At 41.8% G+C, this 14,882-nt stretch overlaps 2 protein-coding genes and 1 long non-coding RNA gene across 4 annotated transcripts in view; 1 reads left to right on the top strand and 2 right to left on the bottom strand.

The window, feature by feature from the left end:
• The first annotated feature begins 6 nt into the window (after positions 1-6).
• LOC135233955 (uncharacterized) lies at positions 7-3,744 on the top strand. The gene is made up of 3 exons (XR_010323995.1): positions 7-139; positions 1,727-1,891; positions 2,376-3,744. It is a non-coding gene; the product is annotated as an uncharacterized LOC135233955 (long non-coding RNA).
• An 870-nt stretch (positions 3,745-4,614) lies between these two features.
• On the bottom strand, positions 4,615-7,439 carry LOC135235058 (kelch domain-containing protein 7A-like). The gene has a single exon (XM_064300257.1). The coding sequence runs from the start codon at positions 7,437-7,439 to the stop codon at positions 5,115-5,117; it is 2,325 nt and encodes a 774-aa protein (XP_064156327.1). The 3' UTR covers positions 4,615-5,114.
• A 2,241-nt stretch (positions 7,440-9,680) lies between these two features.
• The window catches only part of LOC135233953 (immunoglobulin superfamily member 21-like), a 177,691-nt gene continuing 172,489 nt past the window's right edge, over positions 9,681-14,882 (bottom strand). For both annotated transcript variants that reach the window (XM_064297960.1, XM_064297962.1), the window contains exons 9-10: positions 13,805-13,843; positions 9,681-10,837 (exon numbers count right to left, since the gene is read on the bottom strand). In XM_064297960.1, the coding sequence (XP_064154030.1) occupies positions 10,758-10,837; positions 13,805-13,843 (119 nt within the window). In that variant the 3' untranslated portion in view covers positions 9,681-10,757. The remainder of the gene's footprint in view (positions 10,838-13,804; positions 13,844-14,882) is intronic.

The raw sequence follows: 14,882 nt of genomic DNA, 5'->3' as shown, positions 1-14,882 counted from the left end.
TCAGATGGGAGTTTTTATAGACCATTAATCCTGATTGACAGTTTAAGTGTTTGGGAATATTGCACTACTGTGTTGTCTGTGAGTGGCTGTTTTCCTCTCCTAGTTTCCCCACCCCCAGAAGCACTGGAATAGCTCCCATGTAAGTCACTGTTCTACCTCTCAGTGGTGCGTTATGTTTCACTTGACGGTTTAGGATTTTACTGTCGAGTTCTGTATTACAGAATCGCACATAGTCTTTGGTGGGTTTGTATTGCTGTAACGATGCAGCTACTGATATATTATATGTGTGACAGTTATGCAAAAAACGTCTAGGAATTAGGAAAGCTTTTCATTAATAATGCTAATTTTCAGTCATAACCGTTCCAACACCACCCTGTCTTGTTCCGGCTATACATTACACTCAGCACGCAAACTGATTCCACGTAAGAGATTTTATATAGGTAGAGCATCGTTCATGTTCAAATGTAATTCATTTGAAATAACACAGCTTTGTCAGTGTCCAGTAGTACTCTATCTGTCGGTGCAACGTTATGCAACGGTTTCAGAAGAAATTAAAGGAAATCCTGGCGAATTCAATTTAACTTGCCTCCGGTTCTGTCACGTCTGCCAGATACATATTAAGTTGTAGTTGTCGAATATATTTATTTGTTAAACATGCTGTTACACAATACCAGCTACATGTGGAGGGTTGCATGATATGTTACGAATGTCCAAATATCTTTATGAATTTATGTTTGATTTGGATAATTAATATAATGGGGCTTCTAGAGTAATCTTAAACCATTGCAACGTTGCCTTTAGGTTTTCACTGCACACTTCATCTACGGAAACAGTTCACATTTCACCTGCAAGTGCATGATCCGTTAGCTGAAGCCAGTCAAAAGCCCCTTGCTCAAGGGTACAGTAGGGATTCAGACTTGCAGCCCTCCGGTAGTGAAGTTCTTTAACTCTATTGCATACTTCTAATTATGTAATAATAATGTATTATTTTGTTCATTGTAGTGTGCCCATGGGGGGAGATTATTCCATGTGCGTTGGTTTTATAACCGTGTGTGTGTGTCATGAGAACCACACAGTTTGTTGTGTTTATTCCTTACTCTACCTTTGCAACCACATTTACTCAAGACAGAAACATTTGAAGCGTTTTTGGCATTCGCGAAGGGTTTGTGAAGTAGGTTTTTTCTTTTACTTTGATGTCCTCTTTTCCTTCTCTCTTCTCCACAATCAGTCTCATTCTGTCCATTGTGAGCAAGTGTCAGCATGTTTCTCAGGAGGGAAGATAGCAGATGACACCATGATGAGACAAACACACTTCACTCGACCAGTTCTTCAAGAAAATCTGTAGCCATCACAATGTCCCAAGAATGCAGCCTTTATTTCTGTGGCTGAGGGAAGTCTGATAATTTACTATATAGTTGTCAATTGCAACCTCATCTGATTTTTTTTTTCCAATTTCCATACCAAATGTGTTGAAGAAGCATTTTCTAAATCCCCATGGTTAGTTGATGAGATTATTGAGGATTGACAACTTGTTGCTTACTTTTTCCGTTTGACTTTTTAAGCAGAGATTTTTTTTTTCACCTGCAGCCCAGGAAATATTCATAGAGCACAATGCAATCAATCAATCAGTGTATTGATGTGTCAAACATTTACAAAACAAAAGCAATGAAATAGCTTTGATGAATGAGTTCTCACCTGATTTCTTTCTCTCCCTCTCTCTATGTAGCTTTTTATGAGATACCCCTGACCTTATGACCTGCGCAGCTTTCAAAGGAAAGACCCAGCAATTCAGCAGTTTTTCAGTCATCGGTCATAATTATGGCATTATCGTCTCAGGTTCTCTCTGTGAAAGCTGGACAGTCACACAGCAGGCTGGTTGTTCGGGTTCAATGTGAGTGTGTAATGTTAAAAAAAAAAAAAGTGCATGCTGGCCCAAATGTCTTTGTAGTGCCAGCGATACGCTGCCCTTTTCATAGACTTTCTGACAAAAGCATGGTCATTAAAAGTGCATTTGGAAATGACTGTGTGATTACGATCTGTCTGCCCCATTTACTTCCCCTTTCCAGAACCTCACTGGTTAAATACTGTTGACTAACATTTCCAAGAATCTGTGTGTGTGTGTGTTTGTGTGTGTGTGTACGCGCACACACAGAAAAGTAAATTAGGGTATTCTGTAGTTCATTATGAAAGTAATTTATGGTATTATGTTGTCTATTATAAAAGGAAGTTAGGGTGTTATGTAGTTATTATGTAGTTTATTATAAAATTAAATTTAGGGTATTGTGTAGTTTATTGTCACTCATGCTGGTCACGTATGAGTAAGTATTTGTCTGTCTGTCCATCTTGTCCCTCTCCTTGTTTGTCTGCTGTCCCAGCCTTCATCTCTGCCTGCTTCGTTCAGATGAGGGTGGCCTGCTATCCAATCCCAATCGAGGCCCCACACAGAGGGAAAATGGCAGGCTTTTTGCCGAAGCTGCTCTGCTGACATAATGTCAGTAACCCTGTTAAAAAGAAATGAAAGGTAAAAGAATATATAATACTTTTTGGTTCTGTAGCGTGAACTCTGCCTGTGACCCTGCCTCTAAATGTGAGTGAGATGGGTTTAAAAACAGGGTCTAACAATGACTGTGTTATAGTGTTCCCGGTTTCCTAGTAAATGGTAAGATGTGGATGGGGAAGGATGAAAATTAACTCACTACCGTAGGAGTGTGCTTATCATTCAATAGAGTAATTATGCTTCACTTATTTTGGCATTACATTGCATTGTAGTTAGGAACGTTACACAAAGCAGCAAAATCATCTTCTTTCTTCTGGGGAAGCGTATTGGATAAGTATCTGGAGAAGAGATTGCTTATCATTTATCAAAATTTAATGGACTCATCACACCCAAAACCAATAACCTGTTAACTCATCTGTGAGTTGTTTTAATGTTGAGACTGAGGGTCTCATCTTAAATATGTTTAGTGTAAGTGTTTAAGTTTAGCAACAAAAAAAAAAGAACTATACCCTCAATGTAAGTTTTGAATACATGTAATCGCAGGGAAGATAGTCTTCAAGATCTTGAATGAATAGTCTTATTCAGTCCTGGTTTACCAGGTGTCAGACTGATACTGCAATGTGTGCCAGTGCGCCGACCTCTTAAGCTTTCTGATGTTTCAGAGATTTCCACTGCCACCTAGAGGCCATTGGTAATATATACACTAGTTATGATTTTCTCGGGTTATTCAAATAAGTTTTACATATTAAGCACATATTTGAAAAATTGCATGGTCAGTGCATGCTGCATGTATCATCTCCTTAGAAATACATTTCAGTGTTTAAATGCTTGATTTTTTCATTTTTATGTTGACCCTTTGTTCTTTTTTCTTTCTTTTTTAAGCAAGTTGAGAAGGAGCACACATTTAAGAAAATGAGAGTTTATGTGCCATGTTCCAATTGAAAAGCAAATAGCATACAAATTGTTTAAATTTATTTGTCCTTGAACATTTTTGGCTATTGTGATCGGGTATCGAGAAGGAAACAGTGAGAAAAAGCTCAAATCTATACATCTAGAGAGGTGTAAAGCTAGGTGTTTAGTCATAAACGGACTAGGTTAGCTTCAGTATAGCTCAGGTTTGACCTGGATATAGCCTGGCTATGTCCTAGTCGGCTAGAAAACGTTTACTTTTCAACCAAATGTGTCCAGGTTTTCACCTGAATGTCTAGATGGTATATTCCCATCTAGACATTCAGGTGTCTCCCAATCAATCTCTCTCTCTCTCTCTCTCTCTCTCTCTCTCTCTCTCTCTCTCTCTCTCTCTCTCCCTCTCTCTCTCTCTCTCTCTCTGTCTCTCTCTCTCTCTCTCTCTCTCTCTCTCTCTCTCTCTCTCTCTCTCTCTCTCTCTCTCTCAGTGCCACTAGGTGGCACTCTGTTATCAGTACCACCATTCTTAGTTCATGAGTTCATTTATTCTCTGTTGCTTAAACCCCCTCATGGTCCAAGGACTACGGAATTGAGATGCATCCAGCTGTTTCCAAAGCACGTAGGCTGTGCCCACAGTTTAATTATCGGTACTCTCACAGCAAGTTGAGGTGGATGCAGTGGGCGGGCGCATTGTGAGCAGCAAGAAGAGACTATGGCCTCTATACTGAATGGTATGTTTTCAGTGATATGCAATCATATGTGGTCAAACTTGCCAGACAAATTATGTCATGTAAATGATATGAGGTACTTATACTTTTAGTAATTATTGCCGATTATTAACACTTTTCCCCAGATTGTTGGAGGTACTTGAAGTGTTTTTCTTGCTTTTAAGACCACAAACCCTTGAGTGCCCTCATACCTGACATTCTAAAGGTGGCAGGTTGTCAAAAACTTCTGTAAGTGTCCAAAATATCATTCACTGCACACCAAAGGGTCATTTTCTGTCATGTGAAACCAAAAACAAATTAATAAATGCTAATAGGGTAATTAATCATCAGTATGCATCCAACTTTCAGGCTAAACATAGCTTTGATACAAAATTAATATGAAAATGTTTACTTCGAAAGAAATTAATGCTTTTTAATATTTATTTATTTATTTATACATGATTTTCTAAATATATGTATATATATATATTTTTTTGCCTTCACTGGGAGAGAGATTTAAATCTAAACAAGGTAACAAATGAAAATATCTAATGACCAGAGTGGTGTGGAGAACAACTACTATATTTAAATCACAATAGGTTTCATTTCTGTCATGGAATTCTGAAATGTTATAAACCACACGTCTCGGTTATTCAAACTCTTTCCTTTCACACTAATCAAAGAGTATAATTACTGTAGACAATTATGCCTTTCATAATAATCAGGTTTTTCTCTTCCATTGTAGCAATAGAAAGGAAATTGAAAGTTTCTTTTGAGTGAATTGAAAGCAATGCACAGCTGCAGTATACAGTATGGCGTTAAGTGATGTACTAACAAAACACCCACTATTGTTTTTTTATCATCACTGTATGACAGTAAAAGGACAGGTATCTCTATTTAAGCTTACAGACTTCACGAATTAAACCTTTAGATTACTGTTGCTGGGAAACGTGTCTTCTGTGTTTCAAAACACCTTGTTCTAGCAAGAAGTGAACTGACCTTGCTCACACACTGGTCTGAAGAGTTTTCTTATCAGGAAACACCAGGGTAAAAGGGAATAAGACACCATTGGCCACAGAGAGAACTTTCAGGTCTTTCTTATCGAATTTGGGAGAGACCTCATCCGCCAACAGCCTCATAGTGAACTCGCGGCTCACGCAGTAGATGACGTCGTCCACGGTGGTGCACTGGAAGGCAGGGCAGTGGGGCAGTCGCTTGGAGCAGCACTCGTACCACAGGCGAGCCACAGCGTGGTAGCGGTAAACGCTGATGCCCTGGTAGGGGCAGACGTCAAATCGGTACAGAGAGTTTCTCGCCGCCACCACCTCCGTGGTCCCTTCTTTGCTGTCGATGGTCAGGCTCCGCGTCCAGGCATCTGTTTGGGGGTTGTATCGCAGCAGTGTGTACTTCAGGGTACCCCCCAACACAAAGAGCTCCCCGTTCCAGGCGGTGGCTCGGTGGGCCACCAAGAAGGTGTCCCTGGGCAGGGGCGCGACAAAGGTCCAGCAGTCCGCCCGCGGGTTGTACCGCTCCACGGTCCGAAGGCCCTCCCCTCCGATTGCATAGATGTGGCCCTGCAGGGCCACCAGTTTGCAGAGGGGTCTGGCTTCGTTCATGGGGCGAACCTCCGTCCAGATGTTTGTTGCTGGATTGAAGCAGAACACTTTACTTGATGGCTCAGCATAGTAGCTAGCACCTTCATACCCCACAGCAATGAAGAGATAGTTGTCCAGTGTGCACATGGCACAGCCCCTGGACACTACTTCTTTAGGGAGGGGACACATGTGGTGCCAAGTGTCTTTGTAGTCATCATAATAGTATAACCCACTGGATATCCTGGAGTCACATGATCCTGCCCCTGCCATTGTTCTGTTCATCATCCTGTATTGAGGGTCAATGTCAGCCACCATTAAGTACTGCCTTCCCTTCATTCTCCGATTCTGGATCTTCTCCCGGTCATCCGCTTTCAGCCTCCCATATAGCCCTGGTTCTTGTAGTACCTGTAAGTAGTTGTCAGACATGACCCTCAGTGCTGACTCTTCAAGGCCTGCATGTCTGTGCTTTCTGGCTAGGGTAAGGGCATGCAAGCAGTTGCCTAAGTCCAGTCGACCCATTAGGCTCTCCAGCTCTGGACCTCCAACGCCCTCTAGTGGTGTTTGTGAAACATTGGCCCTTGCTACAGACTCGTGGAGGATTGGACGTCTGTTAGTCAGACTTAAGGGCCTGGGGCACAAATCCACAGATGAATGGGCTGCAGAGCAGACTGTGTTTGAATTTCCTATTCCAACATCCCGCATGTTCAGGGGTGAAATGTGGAATCCTGGGACAACCGGTAGCTTAGCACTTCTGCCACCAGTGCAGCGGTCTCCTCCGATTGGTAGAATTCCAGACAAACCAATCGGCTGCAAGTCTTTCGATGTGCAGTCTTCATACTGCTTTGCTATTGGCCTCAGTACATCTGAGCAAGATTGGTAGTCTGATGACTGAGAGGTAGACTCAGCATAGAAATCATAGATTTTCCCACGTACCTCCACATGTTTGTGCCCAGGTCTCTCCAGTAAAAGGTCAGCATCCTCCACTCTGATCTCTACCTTGGACCGGAAGCTGGAGAAGGCGCCGGGGTGCCCCAGGTCTTGTCTGAGTTCTCGTCGGACGCCCGCACTCTGCTCCAGTTTCCTCAGCGTACATGGGGAGCGCCGTCCTGTTGGGCTTGTTTGGCCTTGTTCAGTGGAAAGTGCTGGGGATAACGTGCTGCTGAAACCACGGTGAGTAACTATCTCCTTTGACGCATCGCAGTTTGAATGTGGTACAATTGCAAGCGCTTCAGCGTGGTTGTCTGCCGATGTAGTTTCAGGGCAGTATTCATGCTCCTCCAAAGTATCTTCACCAAAATTCTCAGGGCGGGATTTGACGTGTTCCAAAGCCTCCTTTTCAGAAGTACTCGGAGGGTGTTTATGGTGTTCACCAATCTCCATGTTGGGATTCTCGGCAGGGTATTCACGGTGTTCCGGACAGTCATTTTCAGGATCCTTCGGAGAGTTTTCAGCCCACTCTGTCCTTCCCCTCTCAGCGCTCGCTGGTACCTGTTCCTTTTTCTGTCGCAGCTCAGCTTTGCATTTCATGCAAGTGCCTGCCGGTATCTGAGAGTCTGTCGGCTGTCGGACGTTCCCATTAGATTGAACCAGCGCACATCGGCGCCGGGCTGGGCTCCTGGAGCCGTATAATTTATAAGCCCAGGAAATGAGCAGCACGACAACCAGAGAAAGAACCAACTTCCCCATAAGCTGCATGTCAAACCCGGCGCCCAGGAGATCTTCTGCTGTAGCCATTTCTTCTTTAAGGCCAGGAGCTCCAGAGGGATTGCGCAGCGACGGTGAATCTCAGTGATTTGCCGCGTTCTACATTCCACCTGTCGCAACTCGTCTCAGTTGCCAAGTTTTTGCAGAGATCCCGGTCGTCTGAATGCATGGACGTGCATTGATGTGCGTGTGTGGGTATGCGTGTGTGTCCTTTTCTCCTTCCTTGGGATAACTCTCACCCAGGCACCTGTAGGACTCCCACTATCACTTAATAATTTGCATCCCTAGTGCTGAGAGGCGGAGCTTTGCTCACATTCCACCCGTGTCAAAGTGCTCGGAACAAAGTGGTTCCCGTGGTTCTTCTCTGCTGTTTTTTAATAGCTTACAGATTCACCTACACATTACATGTCCCCTATTGTACTTCAGTTTAAACATAGGTTTGGGACTGCTGCTATTTTTTACCCTGCACTACGCAGAATGTAAAACTGAAGACATTATTATGGTTCATTAGTGGGATATACGCTACACGCTATACTTTATTCCCTCTTTTCACCAGCTTGCAGGTAGTGCTGACAGAACTATGATTCAGTGCAGTGCTATACAAGTAATTGTGGGGCATGCAGGCTGTTGTTTGCTGACAGGGCAGAGACGGCTCACACTTGCTATTATGAAAGCTCTTGACCAGGATATAGGCATTTGCATGTGATGTTTGCATAGGCAACTTCAGCCACAGCCACACCAGGTATCTTATCGGTAGATAAGTGGACTTTACACTCATGCCAATGGTTCAATTCTGTCTGCTTATTTAAACTTATGTACCACATATTTGGATGAACAGCAGGATGACTATTTGTTATCTTATGGTAGCTTATTGGTATGAAGCAATGGGACATCAGTAACAAAATGTTTAATTCAGCTTTGAATAAAAACTTTACTATTAAATGCTAGGTTACAAATGATTTGGCAGAGAATGGCTTTTGATACTTATTCAAATAAATGGCTGTCCAAACTTATGTTGATGGATTCAGCAGCAATGATCATGCCATACTATAATATCATATCATATTCTTGCAACTGAACTTTTCATTTGATAATGAGTGGTACAGATTATCTATTTTCAACCAGAATGTGGTTATTACCATTCCAGATATTTTGAATGGTGTCCTTTAGAAAAATAGGTCACTGATTTAAATAGTGTGTTTCTGATGCAGACTGTACCAGACCAAGTGATACCAAAGGGAACTTCATAGAGTTGGATACAAAAGGCACATGTTTCCTCCTGCCCTGAAGATGTTCAGAAAATTGAAGACTGCGGCATTTCCTGGGTAAGGAGACCGTACCTTTTACTGTCTCTTCACATTTATATGAATTATTAATATAAATTACAGAAATATTATATCATTTGACTCAAAATATTCCATCTCTTTTTAACCCACCCCCACCCCCTCCCAAGCAAAAAATGTTGTTATGAATGCCAACAGCAACCAGACTTTTAAATAAAACAAAATAAGTTTTTCTTAAATCTGTTCTTAAAAACTGAGAGCAACCTACATAACTTGACATGTCAGTGTCCACTAAGAAAGTCAATATTTAAAATAACACATAAAAATCTAACAAAAAAGCAACAGGACTGTGTGCTTCATGTACAGCATGTTATTGTGTAGATGAAAGCAATAACTACACATCACATATAAAATGAAACAGCATACAAACAATACTGACTTGTGCAAGCATGGCACTTGACGTAAATGGAGTTCAACATTTTTATTGATATTACCGCGAATGTTGTTTATTTTAAGAAATGCTTAAGTCAATTTTCAAATCAGTTATATCACAATTCAGCAAAAAGTCTTTGTCTTTGCTCTGTTTTTTTTAAATTAAAACTATCATGACGTTCCATAGATGTGATGTAACAGCTAATATTCTTTCTTTGAATTCCACGTTTCCTGGGAGACCAAATTTAAATGCAACAGGAATATAACATCAACACCCTTCACAGCCAGTTGGTTTGAGAGAGATCCCTATCAGGACCCTAGATGTCAGATAGTGATTTAATCAGCTGAAGTGGTGGATCGGGTCTAATGGTTACCATATTACCTTTGTATATATTGCATTTTATAGGGTTGAGATGCTTCCCCTATTGATAGACTGTAGCATACAGAACGATGGTCACTTTCTGTCTGACATGTGAAGGGTTGGGTTGACGTGAGAAAAAAGGAAGTTCAATCCCAGTTAAATCCCGACAAGATGGAAAGAGCAGTTAGCATTGCATCAGAGCCAATAAACAAGTAGCTGTAATGCTTTTTGTCCATCATACAGATATGAGGTATTAAACACGTGAATTATAAAGACAAAAAACTAGTTTTGTGTGTTTATTTTTTGACCTATGTTGATTTTCATTTAAACATCACATGAAATAAAGTTGGTAGCTTTTATCATCATGAGGCAAAAGTCAGCTTGCTTCCCCTTTTGCTGCCCTGAACCTTTGTTCTTTTTTTCAATTATTTACAGAAATGTACACAAAATACATTTAAAAAGGGAGATTTCTGCTCATCTACCTGGAAAATAACACTATCACAGTTTTGAGTATAATCTTCTTGGTAATCCCAATCATGAATCACTTTTAAAAAATAAAATAAAAATATAAACAAGACAACAGTATGTAACCATGACAGTGTTGTGACACGTATGCCTTCAGTCTACTAAAGTCTGCATAGTATACAGTAGGGACAGCAACGTAACTGCATGGGAGTGGTCGACATTGTGGGCCAGCCCACAGCACTGAAGGGAATACCTTAAACGAAGAAATAAAGGGAAAAATAACAAAAAACAAAGCAAAAAAGAAAAAGAAACAGTACAAGACAAATGTCACCGCGATTAACGATAAAACAAAGCCAAGCTCAAGCTGTTTCTCTTTTCTTTTTCTGACAGAACTGATGTTCACTGCGAGATGAGGAGAGACAGGTGAGGGACGGCCTGAAGGACGGGAGGCTGGAACGAGGCCTTCCCTTTCTTGCTCTTCTTGATTTCTGTCCTTTTTTCCTTTCTTTCTTTTCCATTCAAAAAATAAAAATAAAAATAATAATCTGAGGAGGGCTTTCTGGGGACTTGTGTTGCGGAACGAGGCCTTCCTTATCTTGCTCTTCATGATTTCTGTCTGTTTTTCCACTCTTTCTTTTCCATTCAAAAAATAATAATAATAATAATAATCTGAGGAGGGCTCTCTGGGGGTTTGTGTTGCATCCTGGCAGACAGATGGACAGATTGACGGATGGGCAGACGAAGGAAGGGCTGAGCGGGGCGGAGTCCAGAGAAAGGGCTGAAAAGCGCTCCGTCGGCGTGGGGAGCTCACGTCACCGCCAGAGTCACTGTTAAGATGGCCGCCACCGCCACTGTCAGTCCCGCGATGCCGCTGGAGGAGGCTGCGTCTGCATGGACAAGGGGCACAGGCACGGCGTTAGCAAGCGCTCCGACCCTCTTCCAACGGAGCTTTACAGGGACCAATCAGAGACAGGGAAACCGTCGCCAACCACTAGTCTCTCCAGAAAGCAATAACACCAGCCTCCGCAGAGGGAAAGTCCTATATAAAGCCCTCAGACTGAGCTACGCTGGGACTATAAATCTAAATCCAATGTCAGGGGCCAGCAGCAGAATTTATGGAGACATCATGGCCATTCTCTCGGTATTCTCGTGTATTTATAAAAGGACACCTTGAGAGAAAATCATCTTCAGGACGGAATGGATAATAATGTAATTATGTTATCGTGATGTTATGTTAAGGTTATCATGACTTGTGTCTAGTATCAGAGTTCCCGAATTTATTTATTTATTTATTTTTTTTTTTAACATGCACAGTAAATTGCTCATTTTAATGAGAGCAGCTGATAGGTGTGGTGTAAGAACCATCAGCCACACTCATTATCATAAATAGCAAAGCAAAGCAGCGGTCGCTAAATGGCCTCACAGAAGAAATGCTTAAGTAGAAGAAGCAAATGGTCTGGATCGCTCTTTAATAAAAAATCTATAATAATACTGGTGCAGAGTATCTGAGCACATGGTCATGTTCTACACACATACATACAAATTGCAGTAATCCCATAAACCAGAGGGGTGTGGGAATGAATCCTTAGCTGGACCCTGGACCTATTAAATTACATAACATCCAGACTGACTTTCATCACAAACACGTGTAAAGACCTTGCATAAAGTATGGAATTTATCCTATGAAAATCAGGCAGTTTAAGTATGTGAAAGAATAAATAAATAAAAAAACACAAACAAGTTGCCATGGGACAGGGGAAGCAGTCGAGTGAATGAATAATGTCAGGTCTTATGTGCGATCAGGGCTGCAGACTGGTTCATTCTGGTAAAAACAATCCCAGGTTGCACTGCAGAATGCTGTTTAGAATCCAGAGGGTGCCAACTAGAGCCAGCCAGCCAGCCTGCAGCGTGGCGCGTGATTGGCCGTGGGGCCGTCCTGGCATGGCGGATTGGCTTGTGTGTGTCAGCGCGCCATCACGTGTCAGCGCCCTCTTCTGGCCACTCTAGGTGCAGGCTGCCTGCGCCAGCTGCTTATTACATTACATTACATTACAGGCATTTAGCAGACGCTCTTATCCAGAGCGACTTACAGAACTTTTACAAAGCATTTTTTACATTGTATCCATTTATACAGCTGGATATATGCTGAAGCAATGCAGGTTAAGTACCTTGCTCAAGGGTACAACGGCAGTGTCCTTACCCGGGAATCGAACCTGCGACCTTTCGGTTACAAGTCTAGTTCCTTACCCACTGTGCTACACTCCGTCCTGCTTATGAAACGCATCCCTGCCAATGCAAAGTCAAAAGGGCTCAGCCGCTGCCCTGTGGAGTGGAAGGAGGCTGCAGACACCACTAAAGAGGAGGGCACTTGCTTTTCTGCGCTCTCCCACATTGATGGAGGAGATCAGTGTTGCCGAGCGCCTTAAAATTCATCTGGATATTCCAAATTGGGCTCGGGCTGTGGGGGACCAAGTGAAAGCTGGTTTTATGGGCATAACGTTTGTGATGTAATCATCAGTGTTGGTCCCACGCTCACTCTCCTAGTGCAGAATAACACAGGGCTGTTCGCTCCACTCAGGATAGAGTTTGGCGGACGCTGCAGCGAGACCAGCTCCTCCTGTCAGCGATTAGATCCGCATGCAAAGTAACTCTGGCCGGCTACACCGACCTCATCCTGTCTATGACAGCACACCTGCTAACCAGGATCAACCCTGGAAATTTGCACAGTCAAATTTACCTGCAGGGAGGGGAAGAACTCGTGCATAATTCCCCTTCATCAGGGGTGCATGGCTGCAGGTCTGAAGGGCCGACGATTGGTTAAAGAGTCCACACAACACCATGCAGATACTGCGGCCCGTCAAGAGCCATGCATCCCTGCCCTGCAAGCTCATACATCATATCCATTTGAGTCACCCGCAGAATCGAGTGATGAATATTGAATGCGTATATACCATAAATAAAGCATGATATATGCTGTCATTGGATTGCGGATGTGCGAGTCTCTAAAGAGGAGAGAATTTACCCGAAGACTTTTTGCACTTGGCCTCCACAGGCTAGTGCAACAGATAGGCAACCATCGGACAGGCTCTTTTAATCACGATATATTAGCACTGAAACAGAGGCTAGAGACTAAATAAAGGTTCCTCATCCCCAAGGAGGCACTTAACACAGACACCCGCCCCCCAAAGCAGGGCTTTAATGTTCCACTACCATCTGCTTTTGGAGTCAAACGTCACTAACTGCGTCAACAGACTACAAACCGTGACAAGGACACCGCTGCCGTTGCATACAAGGACAGTTTTTTGGGTTTAAAGCCCCCCCCCCCCCTCAAATTCTCGAGACGCACATAAAATATATGGAAGCTGACAAGAAAGGAACCTGAAGAATCAGATCTGTAGCCTGAACTATAGAACTACATGAATGGAGCTTTGATGTATATATATATATATGTATGTATATATAAGTACTGATTGCTGCAGTCTCTTCAGGAGTGCTCTACTCTGAAAAGTATGATGTCAGCAGTCACGTCTCGTCACAAAGCGGTCTACATGTCGGGCCATGGTGCAGCTCAACAGTTGGTCTTGAGGGACCCCAATGAACCACGGGGGCGTTGGGGGTGAGGTGGGGTGGGGTGGCGGCGCAAGGAACTCGATGAGACACTGTCATCCTGGCCAACATTGTGAGTCACCCTGTGGTGCTGATGGCCACAGTTGGCATTGCAAGGTCTGGATTCGTGAGATGGTACTTCTAACAGTATTTAAACAGTTGCGTTTTTTTAAAATTTGCCATCTGATGCATGTTTAATATGCTCAGCCCAGTTTGAGGGTAATCATAAGTGTGAAATGTCTACTCACTGCTTTGATTCGGTGCTCCTTTCCTCATACTTGGATTTTCTGTGGAAAAAAATAAAAAACAAAAAGAAAAAAGGATGAGCTGTTGGAGGAGTCAGTTGGAAGTTGAGAAAACTTCAGTGAGTTTAACCAACAATGTTTGTATTCAGAGAGCTGTGCTTCTCTGCAGCAATACAGCAAATGTAAGACATCTGTGTTTGAATGTAAGAATTTGTTTTTACATTTTTCATAATGTTAGGAGCTGTCTAATGTCACCATGTAGACAAAGAAAAAAAACATTAAAACATTTGGACATAAGACTACAGCCTTATGTATTCTGCTGTCCACCAAAGAATTAGATGTGTCACTATAAATGAACTCACTCATTTACATGCATTATTTATTTGTCAGGGTTGAACAAAAAAAAAAAAAAAAACAATTTCTCATTCATCTACCAAGAAAAATCTCATTAAGAATTTTTGCATTTTTTTTTTTTTCACTTTTTGGACATAAGACTATAGTCTTATGTACTTTACTGTCATCCAGTGAAATAGATATTTCGGTATAAATTAAGTAAAACAAATTTTCATTTATTAATGTCGTTGTCAGGGCTGAATAAAGATGACCCCTTCATTCATCTGCACAGAACACTCACATATTTACAATTTTTGCATTTTTAAAAGTTTTTGGATATGAGTATAGGCTTATGTACCATTTCCAATAGAAAAAAATTTCGAAATATCACAAAACTCATTTTAATCAATTTATTTCATTAAGGCTGTGAAATAAATTTGATTGCTCATTCATCTGCATGGAAAAATCTGACTTTTAAAATTTTTGCATTTTTTCACTCATGGACATAAGGCTATTGTCTTATGTATTTTGCTGTTCTCCAGTGAAATAAATTCCTCAGAATGAACTCAAACACTTTTCCATTCATTAATTTCCCTGTCAGGTTTGAATACAGCCAATTTCTTATTCATCTGCCAAAAAAAGCTCACTTTTAGAGTTCTTTTGCATTTTTTCAGTTTTTTGGATATAAGAGTATAGGCTTATGTATTTTGCCATTTTCAAGTGAAAAATATTTTTTGTAGTAAATTCC

The sequence above is a fragment of the Anguilla rostrata genome, chromosome 11 (assembly GCF_018555375.3).
Source record: "Anguilla rostrata isolate EN2019 chromosome 11, ASM1855537v3, whole genome shotgun sequence".
Classification (NCBI taxonomy): Eukaryota; Metazoa; Chordata; class Actinopteri; order Anguilliformes; family Anguillidae; genus Anguilla; species Anguilla rostrata.
Note: the sequence above shows the minus strand (reverse complement) of the source record. Positions and strands in the feature narration are given on the sequence as shown.

Bases quoted from the DNA above. Each gene is read 5' to 3' on its own strand.
- LOC135235058 (XM_064300257.1), bottom strand. From the start codon at position 7,439: ATGGCTACAGCAGAAGATCTCCTGGGCGCCGGGTTTGACATGCAGCTT.